This window comes from Zootermopsis nevadensis, unplaced genomic scaffold (genome assembly GCF_977971745.1).
Source record: "Zootermopsis nevadensis isolate Lab colony 2312 unplaced genomic scaffold, Znev_1.0 Znev_ptg000001l, whole genome shotgun sequence".
Classification (NCBI taxonomy): domain Eukaryota; kingdom Metazoa; phylum Arthropoda; class Insecta; order Blattodea; family Termopsidae; genus Zootermopsis; species Zootermopsis nevadensis.
Window position 1 is genome coordinate 3992687 of NW_028259133.1, and position 25426 is coordinate 4018112.

The 25426-nt window shown below is 38.4% G+C and overlaps 3 protein-coding genes across 9 annotated transcripts in view; all 3 read left to right on the forward strand.

Annotated features, from left to right (window-relative positions):
* Positions 1 to 284: 284 nt before the first annotated feature.
* LOC147875162 (tubulin-specific chaperone D-like) lies at positions 285 to 8072 on the forward strand. Its single transcript, XM_087351167.1, has 5 exons — positions 285 to 420; positions 1140 to 1361; positions 2301 to 2474; positions 2899 to 3020; positions 5579 to 8072. The coding sequence occupies exons 1-5, from the start codon at positions 393 to 395 to the stop codon at positions 5675 to 5677; spliced, it is 645 nt and encodes a 214-aa protein (XP_087207293.1). The 5' UTR covers positions 285 to 392; the 3' UTR covers positions 5678 to 8072.
* A 149-nt stretch (positions 8073 to 8221) lies between these two features.
* LOC110840967 (tubulin-specific chaperone D-like) lies at positions 8222 to 19800 on the forward strand. 6 transcript variants are annotated; one of them, XM_087350938.1, is made up of 5 exons: positions 8222 to 13209; positions 14973 to 15124; positions 16654 to 16852; positions 18248 to 18547; positions 19581 to 19800. In XM_087350938.1, exons 1-5 carry the CDS (start codon positions 13150 to 13152, stop codon positions 19602 to 19604), a joined length of 735 nt encoding a protein of 244 aa, XP_087207064.1. In that variant the 5' UTR covers positions 8222 to 13149; the 3' UTR covers positions 19605 to 19800. The 6 variants fall into 6 exon arrangements, with proteins under 6 accessions (XP_087207064.1, XP_087207107.1, XP_087207136.1 ...); XM_087350981.1 differs by having other exon boundaries at positions 19605 to 19800; XM_087351010.1 differs by lacking the exon at positions 8222 to 13209 and adding an exon at positions 14023 to 14448.
* Positions 19801 to 23526: 3726 nt separating this feature from the next.
* Positions 23527 to 25426, forward strand: part of LOC110840615 (uncharacterized) — a 154157-nt gene continuing 152257 nt past the window's right edge. For both annotated transcript variants that reach the window (XM_087350397.1, XM_087350428.1), the window contains exons 1-2: positions 23527 to 23639; positions 24359 to 24580. In XM_087350397.1, coding sequence (XP_087206523.1) covers positions 23612 to 23639; positions 24359 to 24580 — 250 coding nt within the window. In that variant the 5' untranslated portion in view covers positions 23527 to 23611. The remainder of the gene's footprint in view (positions 23640 to 24358; positions 24581 to 25426) is intronic.

Here is a 25426-nt window from a genome sequence, read left to right on the forward strand (position 1 = left end):
GTGGAAAGTACTCTGTTTGGTCTAAAACGTGAAGTTTCGACAAACCAGTTGTCCATTAAAGACTTTTTTGGTAAAAAGAAGTAACTTTGAAAGAGAAACATTGTTTTTTTTTAAATTTTTAATGCTTTCCCGCATCTATCGTTTTTATTTCCCACCCCCGCCGAAAACGATGCATCGAGGTTTCACTGTATATATATATTTCTTATGTTTGAATATGTCATTGTTATGCAGTTCATGGAACTTGTGTGATGTATTTCTTTGTAGGACAAGAAAATTTAGATGACGGGGATCTGGTCCCTACATTTTTACAAGGTCAACAGTTTCTTGGTCTGGGATTTGAACTTTTGAAACAGGCTTACTCATGTCTGGTTGAAAAATGTTCTGCGGCAAATATGCCTTTCCTTGAACAAGAAGTTATTGGTAAGTTATGGCTGAATTTCATATTTTCATTATTATTATGCTGTTTGCTTTGTATTGAAACATATCAGCGTGTCTTAACGAGTGGAAGAATTTGTGTTGGCACAGTCTACTGCTAATAAAAAAGAAATACATTGTATTTAAGTTATTGTTTATAAATATTATGTAACGAAAGTTTTCCGTAGCTGAAACGTATAAATTTGTTTTATTTTCAGGAATATTTTAGTCAGCGCCTCTTCTAGAAAAACCATAATTTTCATATTCGCATAATTCATACGAGGTTTGAGGTTCTCACAACATTAAAGATGTCACTGTTGGTCTTCTAGGTTGTGGACTTGTGGGGGGTAGATTCTGGAGAAACATTTTGTCTGCCTGCAAGTTCACATGGCGTTACAGTCCAGAAGACCAAATTGATATTGCCTAACTTATGTGTAACCTGCCATTAATGGCCACGTGGTCCGAGGCGTGGGCCTTGTGCCACTTGGTCACTGTGACCGTGGGTTTGAATCCCAGTCAAGGCATAGATGTTTGTCCGTGTGTTTCTGTGTTGTGCTGTCCAAGGAGTCCTACCAAAATGTCTATAGATCAAGCCAACGAAAAACTTGGGACCCGCAGATGCTCAGGCACTGAAGAACGGGCCATATAAAAAAAAGTTTAACCTTTGCTCCCTCAAATTGTGTTCTCCTTCCTGTTATGACAGTGACATGTAATGTTTGCAACAGATGATTGGCAGACATTACTGGATTGGTGTTTGTCTCATTGGGATGACAACATTCGCCAACAAGCTGTAACAGTATTGGCAGCTATGTTCTCCAAGTACTATGGGCTGAAATTAGAGCCGGGGGAAGGTCAAAGAGCAAGGTGTAACAGAGTAGTTACTTCATATGCAGAGCAGGTGACATCAAATAAAAGACATGCTCGAATGGGCTACGCGTCAGCTATTGGTAAGTGTACATTTACCTCTGAGAGACTTAAAACATGACCCCAAAGGCGATCATTGTCTGCTAAGTTGGTTTATTGTACTTGCCTTATAATGTACCTCACGAGAAACGAATACAAATCTTAGACTGTACTTGTGCAAAAAATAGTCTTCTGTGACCCTTAATTGGGAGGAAATTAGAATTAGTGAAGCGTTTAAAGCTCATTGGTAACTGTATTTGCCAAATTCTTTAAATTAATAACTGCAATTTGCCGACAGAGTTTATTTTGCTGTTGGTGGGAATTTGGGGTAAGGAAGAGAATACGAACTTCAGGGCAGAACAGGATGCTGAGGCGAATATTTGGACGTAAGGGGAATGAAGTAAAAGGACAACGGAGAAAATTCATAATGAGAAGCTCCTGATAGTATTAGGATGATCAAATTAAGGAGGTCAAAATGGGTGGTGCATAAATCCTGCATGGGGGAAATTAGAAAGGCACGCAAAATTTTGATTTTTAAGCCTGAAAACAGGAGACCACTCATAAGACAATGTGTAGATTGGAGGACAATATTAAAATGAATCTTAGGGTTGGAAGGTGTGGAATGTAGTCATCTGACATGGCAGTAACTGGTGGTGGATTGTTATGAAAATGATAATGAACCCCAGGGGTTTCATAAAATGAGGCTCTTTTCTGGACTAGCTGAGCGTACTGCCTGGTTCTGTAGAAGGAGTGTCATAACTGGATACCCTGGTTGTTGAATTTATGGCTGTAGAAATTCTTCCCCATTTGCCACAACAGAGTTATTGAAGACCAGCTGACAAATGTATTTTTAGCTTAAGTCTTAATTGTGTTTCAAATTTAATAAATTATTTATTGTCAGGTATGTGATAGAAATTAAGGAATCTGATACCCTAGTTGAGTTCTTGTTGAAATAGCTAATTAATTTTGTTGTTATTTAACAGGTTCCTTTCCTAGGTTTATGCCTGATGAACAGCTCGATCTAGTGATATCTGCCGTAATACGGTGCTCCAAGATCACTCAGACAACTGGTACGTGGGCAGAAAGTCGCCGAGATGCTCTAAAGGCTCTCACGTCGATTTGCTGTACGTTTTCTACTTCCAACGAATTGGAGCCAGGTAATTTTGAATTTAGGATTTGAGGTTTCCGTGACAGTGTGTCTGAAGATGACTGTCTTCTGGGTTGTTGCGCTGCGTATTATGGTAGAAGTTTGCTGACGTTTCAGAGGTCCTTGCTGCCTCACTCATCGCCCTGATGACGGAGGCAGTAAGGACCTCTTGCAGTGTTTTTGTGAAATTTTAAGCTCAAAGTGTGTTCTGAAAGAGAGATTCTTTGTCATTTTATGGTATGTTATGGAGCTAAGGTGAGGTTACCTGGACAGAGCACCAGTACATAACCAAAGTCGTGTATCGGAATGAACGTGGCAAGTTACACTCTGAAAATAATGTGGGAATAACCTCAGTGTGACATTCCAAATGCTGTAGCTGGAAGTTGTAATTTTTATGGTTGAAAGTAGAAATTCTTTTATTTTTTTACTTACAGTGTTGACATCGCATTTGGAAGATATATATGACTGTTTCTTCGAGGGCCTAAAAGATTATTCTATCGATGGCAGTGGTAAACTTGGGGCCTGCGTTAGAGAGGCGGCAATGTCAGGCCTTCAGGTTTGTACCAAGAAAATTAGGTAGTACTGCCTTATCTAATGATATGTGTTCTTATAGTAACTTTTGTTTGAATTATGATTGAATTTTAGTGTGCAGAGTTGTTGAAAGTTGTAGTTTTTCCTGCCCATTGAGAGTGTACCACTATGTGAGAGGTCCGAATTCATGTCTCGTGTAAATCAGAAGTGCGTAGTGGTGTAGCTGCACTGAAGAAGCGCTGACTTGTTACTGCATGTTTGGGCGGGTTTATCTTTCATTCCATTGCTTTTTGGTTGGCATTTAAGGTCAGAGAGTTTCTGTCGTGTGTCAATTTAGTGGTGCTTCTGTGCGTTATATCTTAGGAGGTGACTGGAAAGACGGTAACGAAAATTGATACAAGTAGAATTTGTGGTTGCAACAGTGAGCCAAGTACAATTTTTTGAATGTTTCTGTTGTTTTCAAGGTGGAGTGTCTGGGACACTCTTCAACCAGTAGGAATGATGAATTGATAGCTCAGGTGCATGACTTAATGTGAAATAATAGAATATTGACTACTTGTGACATGGCTACCAAAGTAGGAATTTCTTATGGCCATTTTAACTCAAGATTTTGATCTGAAGCATGTCTAAGTGAACTTCGTTCCACGACTACTGTTTTTGTTATTGTTATCGATGGCATGAGACAGTTACCCAGTGGAAGTTTGGCCACTAACAGGTTCATTGCCCATTCCCCAAATGGACGAAAATAGAGCAGGAGTGAAATGATATTGACAGGAGAAAACTTAAGATCTCGGAGAAACCTGTCCCAGCTTTTACAGATTATTATTTTATTCTGCCGCCATAATAATGCACCTGCCTACTCATGAGTTCGTCTGGCAGTTTCTAACTGCACATGTGCTACTATTCCACAAGCGAGAAAGTTTCCTGCAAAGACAGGGCTAGTACGTTGACGTGGATTAACCTACCAATCATGCGAGTAAAGTATTTTGACAGTAGTCACCAGATATCTTGCAAGGTACGCTCTCGAGTTCCCAGGCTTCACTGGATTTGGCATCATCTGATAAAGATTCAGAACGGCCTACTGCTGTGGTAGCTGTTTCAAAACACTAACTGTGGGTGGAGCATTCTAATTATTCCAATATTCATATTGTACTTTTCTTGGTATGTGTTACTCTTAAAGTTAGGTCTTGGTAGTACATGTAAGTATAAGTGTGGAGGTAATGGAAGAGATTATGTTTTTTGAAATGTATGTTGATTTGTGCGCAGCACATTCCGCTCTTTGCAGCTCATTGCTTTCCGCATGCTGACAGCTCGCAAGACATCTGCAGATTTCACAGATTTAGTGTTGATAGTTTGTGATCATGCCTGAAACTTTTGTGGATCTAAATTTCCTCTATTTGTAATACTCAAAGTATTTTATATTGAAATGTCTACTAAATGTAAAGGCAAGAAAAGTCACTTTTATATTACATTTTTCTGCGTGTAAAAAATGGTATGTTAGTCAGCTTTGCAACAATGTGATGTAATAACTTGACGTATGTTGGTGGAACAGCAAAACAACGAAAGTGAGATTCTGCGCTGTGTAAAGGTTTTCTCTAAAGTCTGTCCATAGTGTGCAGGTTTTTGCCATTTTTGGTAAGTACGAGGTGCGATCGGAAAGTTTCAAGACTGTGTCAATAGAGGGCGAACAGGATGTAGTACGAGCTTCTGCCGCTAGGGTGTGCGGCCTACATTCATAGTGAATCAGTGTGCCAGCCGGCATCATCGAATTAGCATTTGTTTCTTAGTTACGGGCGTTTTGGTAGTGCATTACACCGACCCTCCTGCGATTTCGGAATGGCGTGTGCATCAAATTTTGCCAAAACGGCTACGGAAACCTATGAAATGCTAAAGCAAGCATTTGGGGAGTCCGCAATGGGTCGTGCAAAAACTTTTGTGTGGCATTCACGTTTTAAAAATGGCCGAACCTCTGTCGATAATGACGAGCGTTCTGGACTACTATCTTCGAGCACAACGCCCGAAAATGTTACGAAGATTCGGCAGGCCATTCACGAAGATCGACGTCGTACCATCAACGACTTGTGCAACATTGTTGGGATAGGTTATGGGACCTGTCAGCTGAATCTAAACGAAGAACTCCACATGCGACACATCATGACGACGCGCCACCGCACACCGCCCTCAAAGTTCGGCAGTTTTTGGCCTCAAACACCATGTCCGTCATCCCGCACCCTCCTTATTCGCCAGATTTAGCTCCGTGTGACTTCTTCCTCTTGCCAAAGATGAAAATTCAGCTAAAGGGAAGGAGATTTTAGACGATAGAAGAGATTCAGGCAGAATCGCAGATGGTGCTTGACAGGCTGACAAAGAAAGATTTCCAGGGATGCTTCCAGGCTTGGCAGCGGCGCTGGGATCGTTGTGTTCACTACTTTGAGGGTGATGGATGAATTTAATACCTGAGATAAGTGTACAGGTTTTTTTAGGCGCAGTCTTGAAACTTTCCGATCGCACCTCGTATTAAGAAAGATGCAGTGATAATTTGTGAGCTAAGATAAGTTTATTTGTGTTGTATGCTGTCTTCAGGTACTGTTACTCCGTGTTGTCAGACCAAACTGTTCATCTCTGACATCGGGACGCGTGACAGATGTAATGGTGGGTGTGGCACAACGGTGTGGAGGATGATCTATGCCTTGAGTGGGTTTCAAAGCCACGGTCGAAGTAACCAAGTGGCACAAGGCCCACGCCTCGGACCACGTGGCCATTAACGGAAGGTTACACATAAATTAGGCTCTAATTCCAGCCGATAGTATTCGGTGAACTTAGCAGACAATGTTCACCTTTGAGGTCATGTTTTAAGTCTCTCAGAGGTAAATGTACACTTACCAATAGCTGACGCGTAGCCCATTCGAGTACGTCTTTTAATGGATGTCACCTGTTCTGCATATGAGGTAACTACTCTGCTACACCTTGCTCTTTGATCTTCCCTCGGCTCGTAATTTCAGCCCATAGTACTTGGAGAACATAGCTGCCAATATTGATGCAGCTTGTTGGCGAATGTTGTCATCCCAATGAGACAAACACCAATCCAGTAATGTCTGCCAATCATCTGTTGCAAACATTACATGTCACTGTCATAACAGGAAGGAGAACACAATTTGAGGGAGCAAAGGTTAAACTTTTTTTTATATGGCCCGTTCTTCAGTGCCTGAGCATCTGCGGGTCCCAAGTTTTTTGTTGGCTTGATCTATAGACATTTTGGTAGGACTCCATGGACAGCACAACACAGAAACACACGGACAAACATCTATGCCTTGAGTGGGATTCAAACCCACGGTCACAGTGACCAAGTGGCACAAGGCCCACGCCTCGGACCACGTGGCCATTAATGGCAGGTTACACATAAGTTAGGCAATATCAATTTGGTCTTCTGGACTGTAACGCCATGTGAACTTGCAGGCAGACAAAATGTTTCTCCAACAGTGACATCTTTAATGTTGTGAGAACCTCAAACCTCGTATGAATTATGCGAATATGAAAATTATGGTTTTTCTAGAAGAGGCGCTGACTAAAATATTCCTGAAAATAAAACAAATTTATACGTTTCAGCTACGGAAAACTTTTGTTACACAATATTTATAAACAGTAACTTAAATACAATGTATTTCTTTTTTATTAGCAGTAGACTGTGCCAACACAAATTCTTCCACTCGTTAAGACACGCTGATATGTTTCAATACAAAGCAAACAGCATAATAATAATGAAAATATGAAATTCAGCCATAACTTACCAATAACTTCTAGTTCAAGGAAAGGCATATTTGCCGCAGAACATTTTTCAACCAGACATGAGTAAGCCTGTTTCAAAAGTTCAAATCCCAGACCAAGAAACTGTTGACCTTGTAAAAATGTAGGGACCAGATCCCCAACGTCATCTAAATTTTCTTGTCCTACAAAGAAATACATCACACAAGTTCCAAGAACTGCATAACAATGTCATATTCAAACATAAGAAATATATATATATGACTATTAAACCTTAGTTATGTCAAGAACTTGTAATATAAGCTGTAAGTCTGACAAATCTTCCGAAAACTGTGAGCAAAGAAAATCCTGGTTCATGCAAGATACAATATACAGGTAACCCTCGATTTGCGCCAATTCAGAATAAAGCCAATTTTGAAACAAGCAAGTCAAAAAGTGAAAAAATATATTTTACTAAAATTATTAACATTTTACAATGTTTCTTGTACTGATTCTCATACTAAATCGTAATTCTTACATCGCTGATTCTGAATAACAATTATAAATACAGTCATCTCTGCAATTACGTAAGTTTCGTTAACGCGAATTTGCTCCAATGAGATCGATGAATCGGTAAAAGCTGTTAGTGAAATGCAATCTTTTGCATATGCGAGTTTGCTCTTCTGCAGTTTCATTCCTGGCGCTTTAAACTTTCAAAGGACTAATTTAATCTCTGCGCAGGTACCGGGGGTTAAGTTTACTACGCGACTTTCTATGGGTCGGTGTCTTACATGAATGCAACTGTAGTGAATTATTTTTAGTTAACATATTGTAAATTAGGAATGTAGAGAATTGAATGTAGTTAGAAGTAAGTATAGTAGACCATTGCATGTAGGAATGTGTTGATTCATTTCCTGTCTAGAGTAAAGCAGCAAGGCTAGTTCACCTTATTCTCAGGATATGAAAAAAACATTAAACGGAAATGCGGATGTAGCCATTAGGCAGTCAGCAAAAATATGGGAAAACGCTAACGGAAAGGTTGTGAAGGGAAGTTGAAGAGAGATCTAGACCAGATGGGCCGAAACTTGGAAGATAGGAGGTTACTAGAGGCATCATGAGCAAGGTGCAGCTGATGGGGCTACTTTTAACAGGTAAGCGCTGAGGAGATGAATCCAAGTTTAGTACGGGTGGATGAATAAATATTCTAAATTTCGTAACTAGAGTATACTAAGGATAAAGTGAACTAGCCTAAATTAAGAAGGTAATGTTTTAAATCAAATGTGAAATTTATGTAAAACTTAGTGTTAGAAATAAATGTGATAGTCTGATGAAACAAGTTGTAGCCTCATGGACGAATTATTACCAGCTGATCATGTTTAAGCTGACACCAGCATCATTGGGAACTTGCCTTGCTCCATGCCAAGCCACACTACCACATTAGTAAGACTAATCCGAACGAATCTATACAAAGTAGAACGTTACAATTGGTGGCAGCGGTGAGATTATTTTTAATTTTTTTTAAACGGTTCATTACTTTGTTATAAACACTTTCGTTTGGAAACTAATTGTTTTAGTAAAGCTTAGCAACTAGCAACTAGTGCTAAGAATTATTAAAATGGCGGAGTCCCAATTACGTCAACAAATAGAAAGCCTACAGGCAGAATTGAGCAACCTACGTACACAGATGATAACAGGGCGTCCAACAGCGGCTAAAGATCTTTCATTCCAAAATGGGGAGGTTCAGAAAAGTCAGTCACAGTAAATGAATTTTTTGAAACTGTAGACAGTACAGCACGTGTTGGAAATTTGAGTGAATCAGATAAGATTCAAATCACAATACTAAAATTGACCGACACGACCAAAACATTTTATAGCAGAAGTTTATAACTTCTCGCACCGGATATTACGTGGGAAAACTTTAACGCTCATTTTCGGAATCCTTTAAGGGATGTTTGAAGCGATCGATTTCACTTTGTCCAACTGCAAACAGCGAGACAAAGAAAGGACGAAACACCTCAGGAATTTGCGGACCGTTGTCGTTCATTGGCGCAGAAGACAGTGAAGAAAGTAGAGGACCCCATATTACAACAGTGTCATTATGAGCAGGCACAAAGGAGCTTTTATATCAGGCTAAATTGGGAATCCAGGAACGAAACATTTTATTCGGGTTCAGGAATTAAGTGTGAAAAATGTAACATGGCAACGTTGCCGCGCTCATTTCAGGCCGATTGAAACAAGATCCGCGACAAGCAAGCAATTCAACAGCAGGCCAGGTCTGCATCCGACATATTCCGCTAGGACTAGAAATGCGCAGTCAAAGTTACATCTTCGGTGCTACGAATGCAACAAACTAGGGCATTATGCCAGAGATTGTTATCAGCGAATTTCCAAAATTCAAGGCCAAAAAAGAAATCTGCCACCGAAATCCAATCAGCAGGAAACACAATCTCCAAAATTTCCTATAGCATTGGCCCCAGTAAATAAAGTTTTTAGGGAAACGAGTAAAAGATGGAAGGGTGGACAGCTACTTTCATCTAGCAAACCCCGAAAACGCTGTCGAAAGCTATCACGTGGTACCGCTAGCAATGGATCATGGCACTCCTACTGTTCAAGTCAGAATACAGAGTGTACTTCGAATTCTTATAATAGATTCCGGTTCTTGCTGCAGTATTTTACAGCCGGATATATCCGACTATCCCTTGAGATGTACCAATCGTGCAGGTCACAGGTGATACGCTGAGAGTCGAAGGGGAGCAAACCTTATTGTTTCTTTTGGATAACATTTCCTATCGTCACACATTTTTAATTTGCAAACTGCCAACCAGTGTAGCAGGAATCCTGGGAATAGATTTTTTGAAACCGAGGCAAGCTATTTTAGATTTGGATAATTACATTTTAAAATTAAATAGAAATTGCAATATGAAATCGGTTAGAAAGATACAACAGGATCCTTCAGATGAGGAAAATGTACAGGGAGTGTGTAATGGACTGATCACCCACAACACTCTCTGGGAATCCTTGTAAGAAAAGTCTTGTTGCACCAGCAAGTCCGACTGAGGACAAAAAGGAAATTCCAAGGAACCAAACTTCAAAATTTGAAGAAAATTTTCGGGAATCAGAACAAGAAATTGTGATAAACGAATCAAATGCGTGGTTGGTTCAAAGCAAAGAAACTGTGATCCTTAAGCCTAAAACCAAACAAGTCGTATACAGTAAAATCATAGGCGAGAAATCGCAAATTTCACCAAGACTTGTCTGTGTGGAGCCCGCTAAAATATACATAGAAGGCGTTTGTGCGGCGCGTGTGGTATCCCATGTATACATGGATAACCATAGAAAGCAGCCTGCAGACTTAAATGTCTCTACGAGTCGCACTCAGACGGCGACCCGCGAGTTGCAAACCCCATACGGTAACGAGGATAACGAAAAGCAAGGTTGCAGTTCAACTTGAAACCATTGCTTAGGCACAGTTCTGCTAGTATTAGCAAATTTCAGTGATGAGGAATTACCAGTGACAAAGGCCACAGTTTTGGGTGTAGCCCATGAGGTAAACAGATCAACTAAACTTATACATGTACAGTATTAAGTACAGGCAAACCCAAAATAGAAACAATATTAACACAAACCAAAATAAATGAAGAAATATAAATAAAAACAAATCCACCTAGGGAACACTAATATAATTGTAAAACGCTAAACAAATATAAAAAACAGATAATGAAGCTAGATCATCTATCAAGACAACCTATCTAGATCATATAATATTGCTGCAACAACTAACTTAGTACCTTTGAAACAGAGGAAAAGAAAAATCAATAATGAAACAAACAATCATGCAGTTCCAGCTTCTTCTAAAGAGTGGAACTTGGGAATCTGTTTACAAAGACAATAAGTTTATCTCATTTTTGAATACATTTCTAAATATTTTTGAAGCTAGTTTTCCTATTACATATGAAACTATAGGCAAAATAAAGAATGACTGGATTACGCAAAGAATAAAAGTATCTTGCACACATAAAAGGAGTCTGTACATCTACAGTAGGAACAGTAAAGACCGAAATGCAAGAGCTTTTTATGTTAAGCATTGTAAAATCCTGAATAATGTTATAAAAGCAGCATTACAGTAGACTTTTAGCAAAATCAGACAATAAAATAAAAACAACATGGAACATAATAAAAAGGGAGACAGGAAAAATATATTTATCAGAACAGATGCCATCTCTTCTAATACGCAATGAAGAAGTAAAGGATCCAGGATCAGTGGCTAATGACTTCAATAAGTTTTTTATAACAATTACTAAAAGCTTAAATTTAAGACAGAAGATGCTGTTTCCATTTTAAAAGCTGCATTTCCTGCAAAATTTTCTGGCCTTAATATCATTCCAACCACTGAAACTGAGGTTAAAAGTGTAATACAGTCCCTCAAGTCAAAAAACTCATCAGGTTATGATAAAATAACAAGTAAAATTTTGAAAGCTTGTTCAGCTTTAATTAGTCATCCATTAACCCACATTTGTAATCACTCATTATACACGGGCATTTTCCCGGACCGCCTTAAAATATCAGTAGTATGACAGCTGTACAAGAAAGGGGACAAAACCAGTATGACAAATTACAGGCCTTTTTCACTATTAACTACTTTTTCTAAAGTGCTTGAAAAGATTATGTACAATAGATTAAGTCGTCATATGCATACTAACAACATATAAGTCCCGGAACAATTTGGCATCAGGAAAGGTGTATCCACTGAAGATGCGGCCTTCAAGCTAACAGACAAAGTGCTTAAATCTATTAACCAAAAAATGCATGTTGGAGGAATTTTCTGTGATTCAGCAAGAGCTTTTGACTGTGTAAATCATGAAATTTTGTTGGATAAATTGCATTTTTATGGCATTGAAGGAATAGCAGCGCAATGGTTCAGATCCTATCTAACAGATAGAAAGCAAAAGGTCAAAGTAAAATCACCTAAAAAGAATCATAAATTTTTCTCAAACTGGGGAAAAATAAAATGTGGAGTTCCCCAAGGGTCAATTTTAGGGCCCTTGCTTTTTATAATATACATAAATGACCTTCCTCCAATAATAAATACTTTAACAGAACCCATAATATTTGCCGATGACACAAAGGTCATAATTTCTAATAAAATTTTGGATGATATCTGTGCAACATCAAACATAGTTCTGTCTCATATGAGTAAATATGGTTTAGTGCTAACAAGCCGGCCCTAAATCTTGATAAAACAAATATAATAAAATTTATAACAAATAACTCACCACAATGTGCTTTAAGTATTGATCATAATGGGAAGTATATACAAGAGTCAATAAACACAAATTTCCTGGGTTTGCAAATTGATAATCACCTAAATTGGACAAATCATATCGATAAACTGTTGCATGTCAGCAACACTGACACACTCAGATCAGTATATTTTGCCTATTTTCACTCTTTAATGAAGTATGGAATAATTTTTGGGGGAAATACATCAAACAGTAAAAAAATATTCACTTTAGAAAAGAAAATTATTAGATTATTGGCTGGTGTAAAACCTAGAAATTCATGTAGAAGTCTATTTAAGAAATTAGAGATCTTAACTCTACCCTGTGAATACATATTCCCATTAATGAACTTTATTGTACATAACCAAGAACTCTTTCAAACTAATTCTGCTGTTCACAGCGTCAACACAAGGAATAAAAATCAGCTTCATAGACCAATTGCCAACCTCTCATGCTTACAGATATTATGCAGGGATCAAAATTTTCAACAGACTGCCATCAAATCTCACAAGTCTTGTAAATAAAAAGGCACAATTTAAAGCAGCATTAAAAAGATACTTACTTACACACTCCTTTTACTCTGTCAATGAATTTCTAATGTTTACAAGTAAGTCTTAATTATCTAATAATGGGTGGATTTATTTGTAACTTATCATTTCTCTAGGTGAATACTTTGTTTTGTATTATGTGAAATTTATATAATAGTTTGAATTGTACTTTATAATATGTATTTTATTATTATTATTATTATTATTAATATTATGACTTTTTCCACATCCTATTGTCATCTGACTGTCTTATGGATCAATGGAATGTAAATAAATTATTATTATTCTTGTTTTATAATAAAAGATTCTTGTGTGGTTTTAGAATGTTACTAGCAACTTTTCAATCAAATGTTTGTACTTTTGGGTACCAAGCATACATTTCAATCTTGTCTTCAGGGGCATAGTCATTTTTTTCCAAGATTTCCATTTTGTTTGATTACATCTTAGTAGGTATTTATATCAAGGCTGAGAATTGTGCTCTGTAATTTATCTGTGTTTTGTTTTGAATAGGATTCTTAGTGCATGCAAGATATATGCACTTAGTAGCGACCTGTTTCATGTGGCTGCCTTTTTGTCTTCTTGCTTCATGACTCAGTCACATGTGAAGGAACTTCACCTAGCTGCGTTCCTTGACTGGGCATGCAATGTAAGTGAAAATTTTTTGAGCCAAGAAATCCATGTGTTGTAAGATTTATTTTCTTTACTTTAGAGATAAAATGTATTGAATGATTTGTATTGTTGTCAAATTGATGCAGTGACCACCACTTGTAATATCTTCACATTTAATGGTAGCCACTTCAAGAACGTCATAATCGAAGGAAGCCGTCTATCCTTTTCTGGACCCTACAAATGCCTACTGTGATCTTCTGAACCTATGAAACCTACTTGCTAATGTACATAGTCTGCCCTGTACTTGCAGAACATTTAAGAGTTATTCTGCTACTCTAACTAAGGAAGCAACATGCAAAGAACGTTAATAAATGGATTCAACTAAACTAAATAACAAACAAAATGCAAACGTTATAAAACACTTGAATAAACACTTCCCTAAAGGATAATTATTTTATTAGGCAGCGTATATTATAAACCTGCACTCTTGAGTCTTTGTATCACTCAAGAGTCCGTGGGCAAAAGGATATGAATTACTTTCTGGTCTGACAGCTGCCACTGAGACATTCACCACGTGCATGTTTCTTCTGGGGCCATGTTATGCCTGAATATCAGTGGTGCGTTCTGTTATCGGTAGTGTGGATTCTGTTATTACCCATGTTATCAGAGACCAATTGCCAACCTCTCATGTGTTCAGAAGAGTGCGTATTATTGAACCATTCTATGGTTCAAGGGTCTGTTAGCGACCTCTGTGGGCCAGCTTTTGAACTGTGTTTGCTCGGCCACGAGAAGTTATGATTGACCGTCTGTAACGTTCTAGCCATGATTTCTCTTTGTCCTATGAGACTTTGCCCAACCAATTAGCTGTCATCTTTCCCTCCCCCGTCTTCTGTTCTGAGGACTTTTGGAAGGATGTGGCCCTGCTATCTCTCGCTTGTTTTGCCAGCTACGATAAGAGATGGATGGGTAGTGAAATTCTGTCTGGATTTGAGATTGTGTGCGCATCTTCTTTTGGTTCTAAATTCGGTTTAATATTATGTCCTGTGGTAGCTGACAATGAGAGAGCAATTGCGTATATTTTTCTGGTGTGCTCTGTTTTGTAGCTAGTCACTATACTGACTGAGCTATCCCGGCTCATAAAGCATGCCATTGCCGAACGTAAAAGCGCACGAGTGTAGACATAGCTTAAGTATGGTATGCTTGTGATCGGGCGTGGCCCAGTTTCCTTGGGCGTTGCATCATCATAATCATGTTTGGCTATTTTTTTTATATTACAGTTGGTATTCTCTTATATTGTGGTAATTTATGTTGAATTTGGTATTATTTATATTATTCATTGTGGAAATTTGTATTTTACTGATTGCGATTGAGACGAGTTGTAGCGACACCCGTGGTGAGGGTAGTCAGTTCTAGGAATTACGCAGTTGACAAGGCGGCACTGCCTACGCCTGATGAGAGGCTAGCGTGATTTCATAATTTTTCGTGGCGTGGTGACGCTAGACAGAGGAGAGTGGGAGTTGAGAGAGATTAGTGTGTGGGTTGGTTGACGATGCGGGTGCATTACATTTTTCTGCGTGTAAAAAATGGCATGTGGGTGAGCTTTGCAACATGTGATGTAATAACTTGACGTATGTTGGTGGAACAGCAAAACAACGAAAGTGAGATTCTGCGCTGTGTGAAGCTTTTCTCCAAAGTCTGTCAATAGTGTGCAGGTTTTTGCCATTTTGGGAAATATTAAGAAAGATGCAGTGATAATTTGTGAGCTAAGATAAGTTTATTTGTGTTGTATGCTGTCTTCAGGTACTGTTACTCCGTGTTGTCAGACCAAACTGTTCATCTCTGACATCGGGACGCGTGACAAATGTAATGGTGGTTGTGGCACAACAGGCTGTGGAGAAGGATGATCAAACAGGAGCTCATGCGTGCAAAATTTTCAGTAACCTTGTGAACAGGTTAGTGATAATGAATTACATATATATTAGCATTGATATTTCTTACTCAGGAGGTACAGTAAAACCCCTCTAGTTGGACACCCCTCTATATTGAACGCTTTTAATTGGAACCGGCGAATATCCTATAATTTTACATATCTACAATACCCTATATCTTGGACACTCCTTTATCCTGGAACTTGGTCTCCCCTTTTGTTATAAGTTTTACAGGTGCATGCATGCATGCATGCATGCACTTAGTTTCGATGCTTTTATGGGAAATGTTTACAGTTAGTATTTTGTTGTTTTGAATTTCTGACTGATGAATGCCTTCTACCTGTGGATTAGCTTATGGTTGAGGGTGCGAAAATTAGAAAGGGAATGGACAAATTCCAAGATAAAAGAAAAAGGCAGTGTCTTGTGACGAAATTTTTACAAGAAATAAGTGACATCATATGTTGAGCTAATGCCCTAAGTACAATTAAAAAAATACATTCTGAACATTGCAACCATGAGAGTGGGTTTCAAAAGATTATTATTATTGTCATTAATTCTTAATTTGAGCAAGCCTACAGTAGTTAGATTATGTAAGTAACTAGATTACATAGTCGATAAACGTAAAGTATTGGTGCCCTTCCCTTTGAACTTATCAAGGCAAGTTTAATTTAGTGAAAACAAAATTTGTAAAAATTTAATTTACCCTTTTAATTTTTGTTATCAGTAATTCCCTTTTTTTTTGGGGGGGGGGGGAAGGGCTCCATAATACTCTACAATTACCACATTGTCATTACACCACAATTTGAAAAGATGCTTTTCCCCTTTCCCTCTATCCTGGACACCTCTTTAAGTTGGACACATTATCGTGGAACCGCAAGTGTCCAAGTTAGAGAGGTTTCACTGTAACTGGTTCATATTGCGCCAGGAATACAGGTCTTTTTTGATTGCTCTGAGTATCGCCAAGTGAATGTATGGATTGCAGCTTAAGATGAGCCATGACTGTCTCCTTTCACGTCCTTATGAAGTCAGTATTCATGTTTATGTTCCCGATATCATGAAACTCATCACGGCAATCCCTTTTCTCTTTTACTGTCTCTGCCATAGTATCCTCCCCACCCCTACCATTTTTTGTTTGCTTTAGTGTTCAACAGAACAGCATTATGTTGAGATGATATGTGAATCATCATCTTGCCCCCCCCCCCCAATTTAAAATAAATTCTGAGCAGAATCATGATACCTGTCTGGTAAATCTTAAATGGTACAGATTTATGCAGTGGTTGGTATCTGAAGCTTTTTACATGAATCGTTATCATTTTTGATTCTATGATTCTGTGATTGACATTTTGTAGATGGATTAATTTTTTTACATGTAGACATTCCTTAATTTTGAAAAAGTTTAATTTATTGTACAAAATACCGTTATCTGTCTGAATTAATTTTAGTGTGCAGATTAATGTTACAAGTGATACTAAGTGCTAGTGAGTTACTTCTATTTAAGTTTAGCGATGTATGAGTTCTAACAAGTGTGATAAGGACATGTGGTTCTATTCCAGTGATTTTGGGATCTCATACATTCCATACCGTGCAGAGCTGCTAAGTATCTTCCCACCAGCATCACCTGAGGATGAGATAAACTGGATCGCAGCATCTGACACATTCCCACGTTTCATGCATTTGCTTGCATTCCGATCTTTCAGGCACAATGTGCTGCCTGGTTTGGTAGTCAGCTTGGATGCCTTCCCTGAGAGTGTGGTGAGAGTTTGATTCTAATATGCCTGAGTATTATTTCAGATTGAGGTTAACATACTGATTTATGCCTGACCTGTGTTTAGGAGTAACCTAATTTTAATCTTGATCAGAGAAAAACAACACCAACTACAACACAACAGTAATATCACTAAAAGATTAAAGCAAAATATTCATTAACATTTACGATCTTAAGATTTATCTGCTAAAGTAGTGAATTAATGTTAATCAGAAAAAAATAAAATATTTGGTGTTGTCATTTTATAATAGTATAAATTATACCAGAGAAAAACCAATTTAACTTACGTTTTGAACTCGGGAATAAATGACATAAATGCAACGTTTAGGTTGGAAACTCTTTTTGTTGTATCATACAGAGTTTCCCCCCTCATACACTAGTGCCCTAATACTGGCAAAATTACATGTTTGTGTATTTTACATGACTGAAAGGTCAGTTATTCTGAACTTGCAGTGGCGAGCCTCCTCAAAATTAAACTGCTTTTACTTTCTGAGTGAAATTTTGATCTGTTTGTTTCGATCTTGATACATTTTCATGGTGTGTATTGTCTACCTTTATTACATGTTTGCATTATTTTGACAAAATATAAATGTATACATATTTTTCTTCGCTTATAGAATATCTGGATTTTCTGTATAGTATTTTTGTTCCTGCCCAGTAAATTAATCTCACCAGCGTAGATGCGAAAGTGTTGAAATCTCAACTAATTTTCTTGGGTATTCCTTCTAGCATAAAGAGAAATTTCACAATGGCAGTAAAAGTTCTATTTTCAGATGATTCTGAACAGGAAACAGACATGTTTATCTGTATGGACTTTAATATAAGTTATGCTTAAACACGTTTTAATTACCCCACCTAGGTTCTCATAGCAGTTAGTACAAAGAAGGAAAAGGCTGTCTTCTGGGTTGTAGTGCCATGTAGTTTGGTAGATGCTAACCAGTGTTCCAGAGGTCATTACTGTTCCATCATAAGGGCAATGACTCATAACCTCTGAAACATTGATTAGCTAGACTATACGGCGTTACGACCCAGAAGACAGACATTTTCGTTAGCTCAACTAATTTTGTGTGTACTAAATTAAGTGAGAATGTTGCGCGGTACTTTTCTTCTGAGTCATAAGGTTATTGAAATATATGCAAATAGACGAGTTACTGTCCAATTGTACACTCAATTTTTGCCGATTATCTGGTGATATGACTGGCTTATATGAATATTATCTGCTTGGTTTCATCTCTATTGTAAGTTTTATGAATAAAGTGTGGTTTTTGGTCGGAATCTATTCCTGAAAGCATAAACCACAAAGATACATATGACTTGCATTACAAGATCTTTGTTTCAGTGAACTGTTTTATGTAATAACGGAGTCTTTGACTTGTTCGCAGGCGTCATACTCAAGTTTATCACTGATCTCGTACCTGGAAGCTCATCATCTGGAGCTGGAAGAACTTTGTCTAAAAATCATTGTAATTTTCCTACGCCACCAGAAGGTCGACAGGATCACTGTTCCATTACTTGGTTTTCTGGATCGTCTGTTTAGCTCAGGCTGCCTTCGTTCTGTCTTGGAAAACCCTCACTCGGAATTCGCATCTTGCTTACTGCGTCAAACGGAGTGTGAGATTGGCAACACTCGTAATGTGATCAAACTATTAAGAAGTGTGGGTGTATTCTGTCATTTGCTTCAGGTAAGTCAACCTGGTCCTCTTCTAATGCTTTTTTCCCTTATTCTTCATTTCTGGAATGGTAAAGTTCACACATGTCTGTATGTTCATGTGATCACCATATTTGTATTTTAAAAGTACGTTTTTTCTTATATTTAATTATAATCTTTGACATTAGTACTTTTTCTAGTGTTATGCTTTGATTGACTTTAATTTTCTTGAACATGTTTAACGCACACGGAATAATGTTAACAGACACTACTCTCACAAAATGGTGTCTGTGACGAATCAAACGGAAAATTTCGATGAAGCGCGGGAGGTATGTCCAAACGGTACTTACTTTCCGAATATGCCTCATATGGTAACACAGCCTGACCCTTTTTGTCTGTTTCTCTTAACGGTTGTTTAATTATTAAAACATGTAGCTAATGAAGTGAATGACATTCAAAAGATGTTTATGTCTCAAGAACCATCAAGTATTTACTGTAATGTAAGCTGCGTATGTAGGTCTATAGAATTTGCATATGAATTTTAAGAATAAAATGAGATATAAATAAAATCTCATAAGCTGCATGAAAATTATTAAATTAATTTTCCCTCAGGTGCAAGTCAGATTTAAAAATGTGTTTTAAGTTCACATTATGTTTGTTCTAGTCAATTTGTGACAAAGCCACATCAACTTTCGGAACAATGTTACTTTGCGTCTCATTTCATGCAGTCTCTTTCATCCATTCTTCTTTGAAACAATTGTTTATTATCATCATCATCATCATCATTACAGTAGTAGCAATTTTTGTATGGCAGAAATGCTGTGTTTTGACAAGTTCCTTGGCTTGGGCCTATTAACGATGTATGAAATGTAAATGCAAATGTTTATCTGACTTGCTGTTTAAAAAATTAAATCTAATATCATTCTTGAGCAAACATCTTGGTATAATGTTTCAAATTGTGAAATATTTTCAGGCTTTGTAACTAGAATTATAATTGAAAATTTAACCTTTAATCATTCACATTTATGTTAACGCTGCCTGACCCTTTTTGTATGTGTTTTTAACAGGTGTTTAATTATTTCAAAATGTAGCATATGAGGTGACCCCACTTAATGGTACCTGCACCTTGTCGTGGTGGTGGGGCTTGAGTACCTCAGTGATCCCAAGAGCTATGCTGGTGGTAGCATAGCTACTGGTAGGGCCTCCCTAGCCAGATTGGTCGAGGGGGAGAGGTCAGACTAAGACAGGTACCGAATACGGACCAGAGAGCCATAGAAGAAGAAGAAGGAGCAGCATATGAGGTGAATGACATTCAAAAGATGTTTATGTCTCGAGAACCGTGAAGTATTTACTGTAATGTAAGCTGCGTATGTAGGTCTATAGAATTTGCATATGATACATAACATTCTACTATTTCCATATTATCAAACTGTTTGCCTTTCAAGGCATTTTAAGTTCCGAGAACTGTCTCGCTTGTGGAACAGTAGTATCTTCTTCTCTTGTACTACAGCCCTTGGTGTGCTCTGGCATCCTAAACAATCCCATCTATTTCTATCTTGAGCTACATTCTTCCAGTTGCACACTCATCTTTCTCATATCTTCCTCTATCGCTCTCAAATCATTTGCCTTTTTCATAGTTTAGTTTGTCGTCGTCTTTCTTACCTATTCCTAGGATTATTATCGGGTTTCTGGACAATGAAATATTTTCTGGGTATCAGGTCGTCAGCCTAATCCCCCAGTGTCGAACTGGGGACCTCATACATTACAAAATGCTTCTCGTGAAGAAGGGAATGAGTCTATATTTTCCCACAAAAACTTGTTGGAAACCACACCTGCCTGTACGATGTCGTTCTGTCTTTCGCCACCACCATTGTCACAATCACTATCACTAATCACGCCAGTTCCCGGTGTCACAAACTGTGTATAATCAATGTCAAATACACTATCATCGTCCGAACTATATTTACTTATACTATCATCTTCTAAAACTTCATTTAAAACTTGTGCGATCGAACTATACAGGACGTAGTTGGGAAGTTGTTATTTTTAGGCACATTTAACAGCGGTTTATGACCACATTGTGGTTTCTGTTCCTGGACTTTTAGAAATCTTTGTGAGATGTAGAGTGAAATCCCAACTATACAAATCCTGTAGTAGTAGTAGTTGTTGTGTTTCCTCTCCCCCCCCCCCCCCCCCATACCGAAAGCCCGATTTAAACAACATTATTCCTTTTCCATTTCTTATGAATTTTGATTTACTAAATAACCTGTATGTGGCATAAGGAATATTCTACCTTCTAGAACTTTTTCATTGATTTAGTGAACTTATGGTGAAAACAAAAAATCATTACTGCATGATCTTAATCTTGGTGAATGACATACAGGTAGCCCTCGATTTACGCCGGGGATGCGTTCCTGGACGAACCGGCGTAAACGGAGTTGTTGTAAATTGAAACTCTTTTATAATGTTAATCTATGGGAAGTCAATGACATGCGTTCCGAGCACCCAAACATTGACGAATTATATAATGACATTACATTTAAAGTTCTGAAATAACGTAAATAAAATAAAGGGAATTTAAAAATACATTTTATACATCGGTAATTCGTTGGTCCCCGCGAGTGCGATTCTGTCATGTGGTTGATGTGTACAGTCATCTCTGCTGTTATGCGATAGTTGCATTCATGTAAGACGCCGGCCGAAGTATAGAAAGTCGCGTAGTAAAAATAACCCTGCTACCTCCGCAGAGATTAAATTAGTCCTTTGAAAGTTTAAAGCGCCAGGAATGAAACTGCATAAGAGCAAACTCGCATATGCAAAAGTTTGCATTTCACTAACAGCTTTTACCGATTCATCGATCTCATTGGAGCAAATTCGCGTTAACGAAACATACATAATTGCAGATATGACTGTATTTATAATTGTTATTCAGAATCAGCGATGTAAGAATTACGATTTAGTATGAGAATCAGTACGAGAAATTTTAGAAATTATAGTAAAATATATTTCTTCACTTTTTGACTTACTGGTTTCAAAATTGGCGTTATTCTGAATCGACGCAAATCGAGGGTTACCTGTTTATTTTATCTTGCATGAACCAGGATTTTCTTTGCTTACAGTTTTCGGAAGATTTGTCAGATTTACAGCTTATATTACAAGTTCTTGACATAACTAAGGTTTAATAGTCATATACAGTGAAACCTCTATCCATCGTTCCCGGAACTATCGTTTTCCCGGATGCATCGTCCGTTTTGTTCGGTCCCGAATACATCCCATATAAAATAATGTTACATTTTCCCGCTTCTATCGTTCCTCGAACTATCGTTTTATCGCATCGATCGTTCAAAAATCTTAGTCCCGGCCCACAATTTTCCCGCAATGATCGTTTCTGAGAAATTAAAATGCTGGGTTTTGAGATAAATTAATACCGAAAGACGCAGAATGTTTTTGGAATACACAGTAGCGGTAACCTGTTATGTCGCCCAACCAGCACAGATCCTTTTGGAATGAGGGGACAGTGGTGCAGGGGTGATAGTTGGAGTGAATGGCGGTGCTCATTGTCAGAAATTTTACGATTTTAATTAGGGTGCACTCATATTTCGTTCCAGTGATGCCAAATGGCATGTGCACTGTGAATTTCTTCACAAATGCTTTTATTACAAGTACAAAGGAAAGGCGAAAGTGCTGCTGTGGATGTGGAAATAACGGAGCTGTGGCTCGAGAGACTGCCAACACTGCTGGAGGGATATGAGCCGCGGGACATTTATAATGCGGATGAGACCGGACTTTTCTACAACGCCCTCCCGGATAGGACTCTGGCATTGAAAGGTGAATCTTGCCACGGGGGAATACGTGCAAAACACCGAATTACTGTTCTTCTGTGTGTTAACAGTGACGGTAGTGACAAACGGGTTCCGATTGTAGTTGGAAAATCACGAAAACCGCGTTGTTTCAAAAACATGAAAAAACTTCCGGTGAAATATCACGCCAACAAAAAGGCTTGGATGACAACAGACATCTTTACGGCGTTTTTAAGTTCTCTAGATGCCTCCATGGGCGCACAAGGCAGAAAGATTTTGCTGTTTGTTGATAATTGTGCCGCTCATCCGAAGGACACGACATTTCTACGAAATGTGAAAGTCGTGCAGTATCCAGCAAATTGCACGAGCGTCTTGCAACCGCTTGATTTGGGCATCATAAAATCTTTCAAGCAGTTGTATAGAAAGCGCCTTGTGCAAACAGCTGTATGTGCAATGGATGCTGGGAAGGATGTCAACATGAAAATTGACGTGCTACAAGCAATTCATTTCACAGTGGCAGCTTGGCGGCATGTCTCCCAACCAACTGTTCTGAATTGTTTTCACAAAGGTGGCTACGGGTGTGAACTTCGCGCAGAAGCAGACTCTAACGTCAGTGTGGATGAGCATGATGGCTTTCACGAAGACTGGAATAGATTTGGCGCCGTGAAAGACGTGGTTAAATTTGGTGACTACGCGGCAGTAGACAGCGAGCTTGCTACATGCGGAGTCAACACGATTGATGAGTTGTGTGACGATCGCGAAGGGGGTGGGAGCGGTGAGGAAGACGACGAATGCGAGCCCGAAGCTGTGCCGAGTTTTGCCGAAGCACACGCTGCATTGGCAAAAGTGAAGTCGTTCTTTTATGCCCATAATATTAGCGAACGTGACGAGGAAAACATTTTGAACGTGGAAAGTACTCTGTTTGGTCTAAAACGTGAAGTTTCGACAAACCAGTTGTCCATTAAAGACTTTTTTGGTAAAAAGAAGTAACTTTGAAAGAGAAACATTGTTTTTTTTTAAATTTTTAATGCTTTCCCGCATCTATCGTTTTTATTTCCCACCCCCGCCGAAAACGATGCATCGAGGTTTCACTGTATATATATATTTCTTATGTTTGAATATGTCATTGTTATGCAGTTCATGGAACTTGTGTGATGTATTTCTTTGTAGGACAAGAAAATTTAGATGACGGGGATCTGGTCCCTACATTTTTACAAGGTCAACAGTTTCTTGGTCTGGGATTTGAACTTTTGAAACAGGCTTACTCATGTCTGGTTGAAAAATGTTCTGCGGCAAATATGCCTTTCCTTGAACAAGAAGTTATTGGTAAGTTATGGCTGAATTTCATATTTTCATTATTATTATGCTGTTTGCTTTGTATTGAAACATATCAGCGTGTCTTAACGAGTGGAAGAATTTGTGTTGGCACAGTCTACTGCTAATAAAAAAGAAATACATTGTATTTAAGTTATTGTTTATAAATATTATGTAACGAAAGTTTTCCGTAGCTGAAACGTATAAATTTGTTTTATTTTCAGGAATATTTTAGTCAGCGCCTCTTCTAGAAAAACCATAATTTTCATATTCGCATAATTCATACGAGGTTTGAGGTTCTCACAACATTAAAGATGTCACTGTTGGTCTTCTAGGTTGTGGACTTGTGGGGGGTAGATTCTGGAGAAACATTTTGTCTGCCTGCAAGTTCACATGGCGTTACAGTCCAGAAGACCAAATTGATATTGCCTAACTTATGTGTAACCTGCCATTAATGGCCACGTGGTCCGAGGCGTGGGCCTTGTGCCACTTGGTCACTGTGACCGTGGGTTTGAATCCCAGTCAAGGCATAGATGTTTGTCCGTGTGTTTCTGTGTTGTGCTGTCCAAGGAGTCCTACCAAAATGTCTATAGATCAAGCCAACGAAAAACTTGGGACCCGCAGATGCTCAGGCACTGAAGAACGGGCCATATAAAAAAAAGTTTAACCTTTGCTCCCTCAAATTGTGTTCTCCTTCCTGTTATGACAGTGACATGTAATGTTTGCAACAGATGATTGGCAGACATTACTGGATTGGTGTTTGTCTCATTGGGATGACAACATTCGCCAACAAGCTGTAACAGTATTGGCAGCTATGTTCTCCAAGTACTATGGGCTGAAATTAGAGCCGGGGGAAGGTCAAAGAGCAAGGTGTAACAGAGTAGTTACTTCATATGCAGAGCAGGTGACATCAAATAAAAGACATGCTCGAATGGGCTACGCGTCAGCTATTGGTAAGTGTACATTTACCTCTGAGAGACTTAAAACATGACCCCAAAGGCGATCATTGTCTGCTAAGTTGGTTTATTGTACTTGCCTTATAATGTACCTCACGAGAAACGAATACAAACCTTAGACTGTACTTGTGCAAAAAATAGTCTTCTGTGACCCTTAATTGGGAGGAAATTAGAATTAGTGAAGCGTTTAAAGCTCATTGGTAACTGTATTTGCCAAATTCTTTAAATTAATAACTGCAATTTGCCGACAGAGTTTATTTTGCTGTTGGTGGGAATTTGGGGTAAGGAAGAGAATACGAACTTCAGGGCAGAACAGGATGCTGAGGCGAATATTTGGACGTAAGGGGAATGAAGTAAAAGGACAACGGAGAAAATTCATAATGAGAAGCTCCTGATAGTATTAGGATGATCAAATTAAGGAGGTCAAAATGGGTGGTGCATAAATCCTGCATGGGGGAAATTAGAAAGGCACGCAAAATTTTGATTTTTAAGCCTGAAAACAGGAGACCACTCATAAGACAATGTGTAGATTGGAGGACAATATTAAAATGAATCTTAGGGTTGGAAGGTGTGGAATGTAGTCATCTGACATGGCAGTAACTGGTGGTGGATTGTTATGAAAATGATAATGAACCCCAGGGGTTTCATAAAATGAGGCTCTTTTCTGGACTAGCTGAGCGTACTGCCTGGTTCTGTAGAAGGAGTGTCATAACTGGATACCCTGGTTGTTGAATTTATGGCTGTAGAAATTCTTCCCCATTTGCCACAACAGAGTTATTGAAGACCAGCTGACAAATGTATTTTTAGCTTAAGTCTTAATTGTGTTTCAAATTTAATAAATTA